The sequence below is a fragment of the Spodoptera frugiperda genome, chromosome 23, assembly GCF_023101765.2.
Source record: "Spodoptera frugiperda isolate SF20-4 chromosome 23, AGI-APGP_CSIRO_Sfru_2.0, whole genome shotgun sequence".
NCBI classification, from domain to species: domain Eukaryota; kingdom Metazoa; phylum Arthropoda; class Insecta; order Lepidoptera; family Noctuidae; genus Spodoptera; species Spodoptera frugiperda.
Window position 1 is genome coordinate 13623700 of NC_064234.1, and position 12879 is coordinate 13636578.

The 12879-nt window shown below is 36.2% G+C and overlaps 1 protein-coding gene across 1 annotated transcript in view; it reads right to left on the bottom strand.

Annotated features, from left to right (window-relative positions):
- Positions 1-4119: 4119 nt before the first annotated feature.
- The window catches only part of LOC118267056 (23 kDa integral membrane protein-like), a 36036-nt gene continuing 27276 nt past the window's right edge, over positions 4120-12879 (bottom strand). The window contains exon 5 of the mRNA XM_035580808.2: positions 4120-4448. Within this exon, the coding sequence (XP_035436701.2) occupies positions 4284-4448 (165 nt within the window). The 3' untranslated portion in view covers positions 4120-4283. The remainder of the gene's footprint in view (positions 4449-12879) is intronic.

Genomic DNA, 12879 nt, shown 5'->3' on the forward strand with positions numbered 1-12879 from the left:
GGACTATCGATCTCTGCGCAAAGGGTTTTACTTTCCAATAAATAGAAATACGACCATGTTAATCACATCTATCCAGAGACGGATCCATTAAACTTAGGCTTTCTGATCCGGGCCCCAGTAAATCTCTAATTTTTTGGGCCCATCCTATAATTATAGTTTTCGGTAGAATGGAACATGACATACGTTAGATACGAGTATGATTTTCGTTCTAGAGTTTAAAATAATATATTTTTGTTGTTAGTGTTTTAGGTGTTCAGAGAAACTTAAAACGAAGCTAGTCAGTTTGGACAGCACAAATTCTTGATCCGCCCATGATTTAGAATGGATGAACTTTTTAAAACTTAATTTAATAAAAACAACGTATGTGAACTTACGAGCAGTAAAATGAAAATAATTATTATAATTGGCAAGAATCAAGAAAAATGCTAAATAAGGAAAATTTTAATTTTTTTAAAGTTGCCCCAATTACAAACATATCATTTAAGTATAAAATCTTCATTGTTTTTCATGAATGGATTCTTTTTTTTGAGTTCTCTATATCGGACAAGACTTTAAAAGACAAAGTTTATGTACAGTAAGTACATGTAAGTACATTCAAGTACAGTATATATGTAATATAATTAATCCAACGCAAAGTATGAATTATCCATAATACACGTTTTATTAGGTACTTAGTTGTCATACATAAAATAAGTTTTCTAAATATTAATTCCTTGTAACTTGAATTCATAAGTTTGTGCCTTGACTCACGTAATGCTGTTGTTGTTTGCAATGCAATTGCACAACCTCGATGAGTCGGAACTGAGGAAAATCGTTTTCCTTGAGACGTTACAGTAACCTTGTAGACTACTGACAAACTGACAGAACACTAATATGAAGTAGACTATACGTTAAGCATATATAATTCTTTTTAAATAAAAGAGGATGGACAAAAAAATCTTTTACATTACAGATAGTCTTTTTTTGAGGGGGAAAAATCATCCAATGACTTCTCTCGCCTTCGGTGAGTCGAGAGGGAGTGTCAGACTCTTACTGACTAAAAACCACCACGTTCATTCTCCTGCTTTGAGCCGGAGCCACGGTAACCTTTTACGTTGTCCGCAGCTCTGGATATTACAGATAGTCTAGTAATTCACTAACCACAAACTTATGAAATCGGTCTTCTTATCAGACTTGGTAAAATTGGGTCAGCAACTTAGTTTTCTACAGCTACTTAATGTCCGAATACTCAAACACTACTCAATTTTAAGAAACTAGTTCTGTCACTATCAATTCTTTATAAAGTGACAGAGATAGCACGGTATTTAAGTACAACTTAAAATTGAGTAGCATTTCAGTATTTGGGCGTAAGTGTCATAGGCTATAACGACACCTTCAAGCATCATAAAAGGACACCATTTTAATAAAGTAGGTAAAATATACATATAGTACATTAAAATGAAAACTGCGACACTTCTTGTTGTACCAAGAGATAATGTTTTGTTTACCAAGATTGTTCATGTTTCTCATAATACTGACTCATAGTCATAAAGTAACTGTTAATTACATACTAGTATCGTAAAGTCGGGACGTGACGTCATTGAACACATTTGTCATTAAACGTGGATGTACCTGAATGTAAAATTATATGAAACCTATTTTCTTACTGACTAAAAACCATCCCGTTCCTACTCCCGCTTTTCGAGCCGGAGCCCCGGTAAACCCGCTAGGTAGTCCGCAGCTCCGGATTTCACCTGGATGTCTATTGCCATTAGGCATTGATATAGTATATTGTTTATGTTTTTCATGAATAAGTATAACACGTAGTATTAATTCGCAACAGTTTTTATTGTTAAAACTACCATGGTCAGTGGTCGTTGCGACTTTTCCTTATTGAAACAAAATAAATTTGTGGTTTTAAATTTAAAATGTAATAACAATTATTAACATAAAATCGTTTCAACAAGACCGTATTTTTCCCTATACGGTCTCTTTAACCACTTAAACGTTAAATGGATGTCAAATTTTTATTTTACAGTGTGTGTTACAAAGGACAGTGGGCAAAATACACCCAGTTCCGCCAAACCACTACTTTTTTTTAAAGGTATCACAGCCATGGTTCACTGTACCAAAGCTTAATAAAATAATAATAATTCTGTTAAGGGGTTCTCTATATATTAACATGTTTTTATTAGATTGAGCTGTAACATCGTTACAGCTTATACATTTTTGTCCACAAAAATAAAGGGAGAACCTCAGGACAGCTTTGGCATAATGAACCGTGGCTGTGATTCTGTGATACTTTTCAACTAGAAGTATTCAGAGCTATGGTAGACATGCGCGCGCCAACCATACATCTTCCCCACCGTCATTTATAACACTTATTATTGGATTTTTGGATAAGTGTAGCAGTTTAACTTACAACAGTTACAACCATTTGACTCTATAAGACTAAGAATAAGAGTTGGTATAGAATCTAGCAGCTGTAAAATAAATACATAGTTACATACAGTAACATCTATTTGCAATACGTGCTTCTACAAAATCCCAATGACCAAGGTTAATTACGTCCTTTGAAGACATGCCAATTAAGGATGTAAGTATGCATTGTATTCAAATTATGATACATTCATTCTTAGCACTTGAACGAAAAAGGCATATTATGTAAACATTGGTAGCTTCTTTCAGCCGTGTGGTGACTGGGGAAGAGTAACCATACTTAACACATTCGTAGACAGTACTATCTCACAAGTTGCAGCTACTAAGACACTACTTTTTTCGTACATTGCCCACAAGCGTAGTGTCACATAATGCAAAAATGAAAAACAGTAGTGACAGTACAAAAGTCGTAATTATACCTGTGGTGACAGTACAACATGCCGTTCTTTACAATAGTATGAAAAATCAGTCGTCGTGAGGCGTACTGCGTTACTGTCCACCGACTTGATAATTATATACCCCTATTCTTTCTTTAGGGGTTCAGGTGCCATTAGAGCCGACTAAAGGTTAAAGGGCTAACCACTTGACAGAGACAGTCAGCCGGCAGCGCTCCCTGATGGACCTGAACCTTATAAACTGCTACATCACGATAAAAAATCGATTCTAGTTATATTTATCACAAACCGACCAACTCTGCACACTTAAGTACGAGTGAACGAACTGCAGCATTTTTTATCTTATGTTAGGTACGATGGACGGGACTGTGTATTCATTTAAATAAATAGTTTCTTTATAATAATTCAATAAATAATGTAATATAATTGTAAATAATGTTTACTTTGTGGCAAGAACGTTTGATAAACTTATCCTTTATGATCCTTTATAGCTTTGTGACTATTACTTAATGGTCGTATAAATATTACATTGTACAATATATTTTTTTCTCACTCTAACGTAAACTTTCCGTTGTGTTGTAGCTTTGTAAGAGTTCCAAAAATAATACTCTTATTAACATTGAAAAGCTAATTATTACAATCTACATTTACTGGACACAAACTGGGTATTATGATATGAATATTTTTTCACTAGCCAGGACGGAAAATTGTTTGAAAGTTTTTGAACTGCAATTTGGGGCCCCACAGATTTGAAGGGCCCCAATACTCAACGATTATGTAAATTCTTTAACTTAATTGGGAATTAAATGATGTATATATTTATTTATAACACTCTAAAATTATATTTTTAAACATTACTTATAAAAATAAAAAACAAAATAACATTTAAAAATATAAAAATAGGAGCCGACCAGTAGCGGGAGCATGGTCCAAGCTACCGGTGGTTTCCAAAGACAGAAACCTCCTCACAATACGTGCCGTTTCGAGGAGGCCCCAAAGATTTTAAGGGCCCCAACACTCAACGATTTTGTAAACTATTTTACTTAATTGGGAATTAAATAGTTATTACTGTGATAATAAAAATAATGCTTTATCTGATAATGCCAAAGAAAATCGAGATAGTCAAAATCCAGGGCCCAATAAGTGTGTGGTCCGCCCCTGTGTTTAAAATCGACATACCTATCTCTATTTTTTTTACCACTGGATTAATTAAATAAATTATGTACGGAATTAAAAGAATATTGATTAGAACAAATAAAAGCGAGTGACAGAGACAAAGCTTCAGAATAATGCTGACAGAAACTAGGACAAAATAAAACAACTCAAAAGTCAAATGCTTACTGATCTGAAGTTAGCTTCACTTTATCGCTGTCACTGTCATTCTTTATACTAACGAACTTCATAGTAGTGGAACTTTTGGCGGGTCTTACTAACATACTAAATTCTTTTTTAATCTTAATTTAGGCACTATTAATACTTAGGTAAGGTCGGGGCGGGAGCAGTGGGTGCTGCCAGTAGGGAATCGTCAGGAGACGCGAAGTTTCCATCTCTGATGGAAGTGGAATTCCTGATCGATGCTCTACGTCTCTCCTTGATCGATTGAGCTAGGAAAAACGTGCAGAAAATTCCGGTACTCTGTAACAAAAGAGAGGTGAAATTAGTAAAATAGCAGTAGGTAAGGGAGCTTTATTGACTTCTCCCGCCTTGGGAGAATTGAGACAGAGTGTCAGACTCTTACTGATTAATATCCGTCCCGTTCCTACTCCTGCTTTGAGCTGGAGCCCCGTTAACCCGTTAGATTGACGGCAGCTCCGCATCTGGCATCAGCCATACTGGGCCCATCTGTGGTGGTCTGATGGTAGTTTTATTAGTATTTATATTAGAACTGGACTTAGATTCAAGTTCAATAAATTGAAAGACGTTAATTATTGCGGTTTTCTATCCATTCGTTGTGCACCACTGCAGTCAGAGAACCTGCTGAGTAAGATCGAATAAAAAAAATTGGGAATTGGACACTTGGCAACAGTAGAAAAAGTAGTCAGTCCAGTTTAGCAACGACATCTACATAATTATGATCACATCACATGATAACAACGTAGCCATTTTGGAAATGTAAATACAAAACAGAATTAATTGGAGCTAGAAAGAATTGTCACATAAGCAAACTGGTTTTTTTTTTATCTTAAATACGTTTTTAATGTGTATTAAGGTGATTAACCCTGAGAGTGGATGTCTATGCGTCATTTTATATTTTATAATCAAGTTGTTATCATCCTCTCAATATGTCCCGACTTCCAATTGAGAATGAATCATTACTGAGAGAATACGTTTTGGGTTTTTTCAAATTGTAACAGGGAAGGAAATTCTGTCGATCGAGATTATTATTAGAGTGTATGAGAAGCTGATATTTATATGTTTTAATACAAATAAACTTAAATTGCATTTTATAAAGCTACGTTTTCTGGAATTTTCATTTTTATGTTTCTACTCAGACTCACCAAATTCTGGACGCACTGAAAGGAAATTATGAATAGAATTTCGAATAGGTAAAAAGAAATCCTTAAGTATCAGTGAAGCAAAAAGTCTTTAATTATAAGAGTTAAAAAGCTAACTAACGTTTACAAACGGCACGGCAGTTGCTACTTCTCCCAAGACCCCCAACTATGTACTAGATACCAAACAAAGTATCAATCTAAGCAGGTATCATAAAATAACGATAGCAATATAGCTATATCTCCCGCCCATCAAGAGATACTCTATCTCCACTCATTCGGCTAACCAACCCTTTAATCTGTGTCCCTATTGAGGGCAGACAGGCGCCAAGCTTCCGACATATCGAATTAAATCACTATGAAACATTATTGTGCCAATGGAAGCTGAAATACAGAATGTCTATTCGTATCACACTAATATTATAAATGTGATATTGTTTGTTTGGATATTTGGATGCTTGTCCAACAATCACGCAGAAACTATTGAAGGGATTCCTAACCCCTAAAAGGCCGGCAACGCACTTGTAAGAAACAGCAAAGGAAATTCTATCGATCGAGAATATTATTAGAGTGTGTAGATGCCCATAGAGTGTGTATGAGCGGCTGCGATTGCTTACCACCAGGTGTATCGTCTGCTTGTTTACGGGCTTATACCATAAAAAATAACTATATTGAATAGACAGACGGACCCAGAAGCCCGAGACCTAAAAGCCATGCTACTTCTCAGCTGTGCAGATTACGGAAACAAGACAATTCTTTTTGCAGACACATCTATTTTGTATGAAATGATACTTCTGTTTCCAACTCATACTGTCTTTTCTAACCAAGTTGAGTTCAGCTGCTCTCGCCACCCACGGATTAGTTAACACAATAAGTGCTAATGGACGCAGGGTAGGTATGTTATTGTCACGCTATGTTCGTTAAACTGTCCCTTAAGAATTACTTAACTTTGTATTTAGTTCTTTAGTGTTAAGGGACTTGAGAACTGTTATATTTTAAAGAAATAACGTCAGTCTTTGTGTTTCTTAACTAGGTCAGACTCTACTGACTAAATAGCATTTTCCTTTGAGCCGGAGTGCAATTGTGCTAATAATAAGTGCATTTCTTACGAAGTAAAATACCTAGTAAAAGAATTACAGTACCAGGGTAAAAATCTATGGGAAATCGGAAAATGCGACCACCCAGCGTCCAGTCGGTCAGGAGTTACAAGGAAAATAAAGTCAACAAGAAAAATTGTTAGAGGATTTGCAGAATATTAAATTACGGGCCTACGATGAAGGAAAGGAAAGTATTTCGTTTATTGAAAGTGAATATTTTATAACCAGACTTTAATAAGTAGGCACCTAAATAGGACTTGTGGTCTATAAGTAAGTACGTCTAAATAATGAGTAACAAAACCATTCCCACTCCCTATCTTTGGCAAACATGTAAAAATAGCCATTTCAAAGCCACGAAACATGTCATAATGTGGTTGAAACACTGATATATCGTGTAGGTACTGTAGGTAATGATTCCGTCGGAATCGCAGCTCATGTAATTGAACACCACCCACGGGTGTTAGCAGCAAGTGGCCTAATGACGAGAATTGGAGACCCCTCTCTAAATATAAGTACATACCATACATACATATACATGGTCCGATATCAAATTTGATATGCCGAGAATGTTTTGAGATAGCATGGCTTTATATGTTTTTAGTTTTGACATAATTATTGTATATTTCTGTGGGTTTTGGAAGGCAGGGGTGGATATTAAATTAATATTATGTAAATCAAAACAAATCCATTTGCGACATGTTATAAATAGTGTGATGAGGAGAAATAATAAGGTACGTATAGTCGCCTAATAAGGCCCACTTTATTTAAAAGCCTCATAAAATAAAACTTTTTTAAATGGAAATGGGCCATCTTAGGTACTGGGCATTTTTGGCGACTGTATCTTATACATAGGTATACTAGATATACTTGAAATAGTTTATAGAATAATAATCAAGGGATTTCTTATCCCATTCCCGAATCAAATAACGTTTTATGAGCAAGAGTATCTTTTATTCTATTGGATTCATCTTGCGAAAATTGGACGCTAAATTCAATGTGCCCTCTGTCTACCTCCTGGGATCACACCATTAAACGCACATTACGCCTACATTTTACGTGACTTAGGTACACTACTAACTACGTACATACACATTATATTCCTAGAAAAATCAACAACACCTTGTTGTTAGTAAGTGTCTAAACAACGCGTGATATTATCAAATAGATAACAATTTCCTAGATAGTTAATACCTGGATAAACAGACAAACCAAATAACAGTCAAGCATTTTATTTATGTGACAACAACGATACATTGAGATTTATTACATTAACTTTAAAAAACGTGTTTATAAAATAAAATAACGTTATGAAATAACAGAATAATCAAGGATAAAAAAATCATGTGGACAATAAGTTGGCATAAATCTCACACGGGTATTCACTATCATGTATTTGGTCGTATAATTCATTTTTAACAATCAAAGGTCTAAAAATGAAATTATCATAGTAATTAGTAAATAATCGTTTAAAAAAGTAGTTAGGTACTTAACTAACTGCCGCACTCTGAGACATTTAATGATTACTAAAACAATTCCTTAGTAACGATTTTGTATCGAAAACAATTGCTAAGGACTGGGTTAAGAAGTAACCATTAAATGACTCTGAGTACGGCGATAAGTACCTAAGTTGCCTAAGTGAGCACTTAGCTAAACCCTTATCAAAATCTTGGATGCTAGATGAAACAAAAAAAGTCCATCCATCCATTGTTGTTTGCGTGTACTCAAGTACTCAAATTTAAAAAAAAAACGACTATTGTCTATGCCTTTTTGTGCAGATATTTTTTCCGCTTGGTCCGTCACCGTCGCGTTCCCGCCAAAAGTAGGTACACGTCGCCATTCTTACGCATTGTGTAATTTCAAGAATTCAACACAGCATTGTGTTGGATAATGAATTTTTTTCTGTTTTTCTTAAACATACAGTACATGAATCATTTCAATTTGTGAATCCAATCGGGTACTACTCGTAATGTGTGTATTTGAGAAATGGATACGGATAAACTTAATATTTAAAGTATATTGTATTACCCATGTTTTGATTAAGGGTGGAAAATCATCCAATGACTTCTCCCACCTTGGGCGAGACGAGAGGGAGTGTCAGACTCTTACTGACTAAAAACCACCCGGTTCCTACTTCTGTTTTTCGAGCCGGAGCCCCGGTAACCAGCTAGCTAGTCCGCAGCTCCGGATTACTCGTGTACGATAATTTGTTTTATCAGAATCCTACAATGCCCAGTATCAGGCACTTGTTATTGTATTTTAAAATCGAAAACACGAGCATTATAATAACATGTAATGCCAATTTCGTTATTTTATAAATTTTCCTCAAATAATCAATGATGTTTGCTATGTAAATAGTATTATTCATCATTAAAATATACCTAATTTACTATACATAATGTAAATACAACATTATTTTGTTTGCTACATTGCGTTGGAGTCACATCACATTTGAACTACTTGTGTGCTAAATCAATTTTTATCTACTTACAGAGAATTCAAGAAAATAATTACGATGTACTTATTTGTGGAAAAATCATTATATTTGTAGCTCATAGCCGTACCACCACGGATGGGGCCAAGTAGGGCTGATGCCTGATCCGGAGCTGCGGACTACCTAGCGGGTTTACCGGGGCTCCGGCTCGAAAAGCAGGAGTAGGAACGGGGTGGTTTTTAGTCAGTAAGAGTCTGATACTCCCTCTCGCCTCGCCCAAGGCCGGAGAAGTCATTGGATGATTTTCTCCCTTTAAAAAAGCCATACCGATCGATGTGTATACTGGTATAGGTAATGAAATGAACAAACCACGTTGCAAGTGCTACCCACATTGATATCTTTATCGGAACAATACAATGCGGTGTACCAAAACCGGCACCGTATAACGCCGATTATTTATTTAAAAATACTCATAATGTTTATAGCCATCGCATAAACATCCTGATTACGAGTAATGGGGGTTACTGAGAGCGGTTCCTGTCACACGATGCTGATGACGTCTTCTATGGCAAGTCCGTCAAAAGAATACCACTGTCATACTGTGTGTGACTTTGTTTTTCTTGTTTATGACTTACCTACTTATGGCGTCATCTCATCAACAACTTTAGTTTAAAAGTTGTAACGTGATTCTGTGTAACTGTGTACTTAACATAACAGTATGTCTTTATATTACTGAGGGGTAAACGTTATGATGTCATGTAGCTAGCTACTAGATATGATTATGTATGAATAAGCCCCATTCGTTCTACGTGGAGGTCTAAGGGGGAGGCCTTTTTTCAGTAGTGGACGTCTCTCGGCTGATGATGTTGAAGCCCCATGCAACCTTCAAAAGCACAGCGTAGGACGTCCATTTCTACCCACTAAGTGCACAGACGACCTAAGACCTAGCAAAGATCGCACTTCGCTGGGAGTCGACGAATTCTTACACGGGTCGCTTCCAACCGATCTGCAGTCTAGAAGTCATTGGAGAAGTCTATATCTATCAATATTTGGCCCAACGGAAAGGGCTATGTGGTTAATGTGACAATGATGACCTTAAAATTCTAGGCTCTGCTTTTGATGTTACCAAAAACTCAAGTAAAATATGGTCTAGTCGATCCGAACCTAGATAATTTTTAAACTACTACGCCCTGCGACCAGCCACTGAGAGACGAACAACAGCACACTTTAACTTTTCTGGTTACTATTATAGGACTTACTCAGCCTCGTGGCGAATGACCTATACTCAATAATCTTTTTATCGAAAAGCCTTTTAATAAATAATTTACTTCGAATACGGACTTGTGACGCTGTTCAGTATGGTCGTACGTATAAAAAGGTGATTCACGTTGGTCTGTCATACAATTTAGAGGTTTAAGGTAATGGTGAGTAACTGTTAAGTTTTGTGACGTTATATTGTGCAATACTGGACTTAAATGGAATGGCTTTTTTGAAGGGGGAAAATCATCCAATGACTTCTCCCGCCTTGGGCGAGGCGAGAGGGAGCGTTAGACTCTTACTGACTAAATACCACCCTATTCCTACTCCTGCTTTAAACCGGAGCTCCGGTAAACCCCCTAGGTTGTCTGCAGCTCCGGGAATTTATCATAGGGTTTATTTTGTTGATACTAAGCTTATCTAATGTCAATAGATTAGAATTTCTACTTATACGTAAGTAATAGAAAACAATAATTATTATGTGGAATTACCATCAATGTTCTGACTATAACATCATAAAATAGAACTATGATAATATTTTCATTCAAATGGGACAGTTGTCAATCTGACTGTGTCAACTGTGATTGATATAATTTCTCTGCGCATACGCACGGAGGAAGGAAGTGAAGACACACGTACAAAGACGGAAGCTTTAGTTCCCAGAAGCTCTATACGACTTACATGTAATTAACAGTGGGTAGAGGGTACAGTACCTTTAGTATGAGTTTAATTTACGTATAAAGTAACCGAAACGAGAGCACGCACGAAGAAACTGTCCAACTGAACCTACAAATGTTTGAAAATAAATCCAGAAATAAGAAGAGCAATATTTCTGGTACCTAGGTCCTAGGTATTTAGGCAATAGGTCTGAGTGTGATCTGACTGAACTGTAACCAGTTCTGCTTATCATGGTATGATGGCCAATTACAAAACGATATCAATTCCAGTGTGTTTGAAATTTCTCAGCACCTCTACATGCATGGCTGAACCAAACATGTTCCAAATTCTAAATAATAACAATAATGGCCAATGCCGGTTAACGGAACAACTATTACTGTCACTGTCACATTTAGATTGGATCTACCTACCTAAATACGTCGGAAAGAATAAATAATTATATTAAAGACTAGCAAACCCGGCGAATTTCGTTCCGCCTCCAATGATTTTCCCTGTTTTCCTACATTTTCTTTGCTCTAAACCTCACGGAGCCCAAAACCTTTCCAACAAATGCAAAACGTCATATCGACAAGAAGGAAAACTGGACTTATTTTTATATTATAGAAGATAAAATAAATTATATTAATTTCGTGGAACGAGGCAACAGTTACAACAAAAAATGTTCGTGTAACAAACTTTTTGTGACGTAACGAGGAAGTGTTATTCTGCAATGTTTAGCATTCTTTGGTTAGGCGTTACCTAAATAGTACATTGCTAATAGATTTAGCTAGTGTGACTTCCAAAAGCCTTGTTAGCCTATTAAAACAACAAATAAAACCAACTTGTTGTTTTTAAAGGTAAGCGTCCACAACGACCGCGCGCGACGTACCCATCGCACGCATTCCGTATGACGTCTTCAGCACGCATCGCATGTAGGCATTGCTGATGATGTGGTGCGTACGATTCGGATTAGTAGTTGCAGTTGTATGAGTTTCTATACAAGACAAACTAAAATCCGTTGCATGCGATGCGTACGATGCGGGCCTGTGGATGCGTACCTTAAAAGCCTTGTTAGGCTATTAAAACAACAAACAAAACAAACTTGTTCCTTTTTATAACAGAAGGAAACAAAAAAAAAAACAAATGAACGATGACGCATTATTAATTTTTGTTACACATTTTTGATTGAAAATGAATTCAGTATAATAAAATCGATAGAAGAACAAAGCAATTACTGTCATTAGACTATAATTTTTGGAAGTGTGATGTAGATAATTACACCTAAGTAATTGCTGACAATGGAAATGTCCATAGACCAATTTACTTAGTGTTGTTTGATTTGAGAATCGATCTATGGTCTTTGGTCTTTGTATATTCGATTTTATTTGACTTACAATTTCCGTATTAATTATGATTTGGAAATAGATTAATCTGCATTACGCATAGCCTTAACAAACAGTTTATCCTTTCTATCTCATTTGGTAGCACAGACACTAGAATGGTGGCTGCGAAAAATCACCTAGGTATTTACACATACATACACACACATACACAACGTCACCCTTTTTATCCCCGAAGGGGTAGGCATAGGTGCACATTACACAGACACTGTACACCCAATTTTCAACGCTTGTGTTATATAAGTCCCATGTAATAGGGGGTGAACCTATTGCCATATTATACCTAGCGCAATTCCAGTCTCCGTGATATGGTACTGAGGAATTTTCTAAAAACCGAAAAAAGCCCATTAATAATTTGCCCGAGACCTCTTGTATGGCAGTCGCACTTGCGACCACTCGACCAACAAAACTACACATGCGAAGTTTTTCCCCTCAAGAGTTGTTACATCACGTCATATTGTAGGCACTTCAATTTAATACGTCAGTAAAGGTCAGGCGATGACTACGAATGTTACGAACAAGGAGCTTCGACCTTACATTGTATTGAATCGCTGAATACAAATGATTATGCAGATAAATGATTGACTACCACCATACATAATTGTTATGTTATGGTATTCTATCTATGTCTTACGTGATGACTGATGACGGCATTACAACTATTGCCGCGAGTGTTGTGTACCTGATTAGGGAAGTACTGTCTTTTTTAAAGGGGGAAAACCATCCAATGAC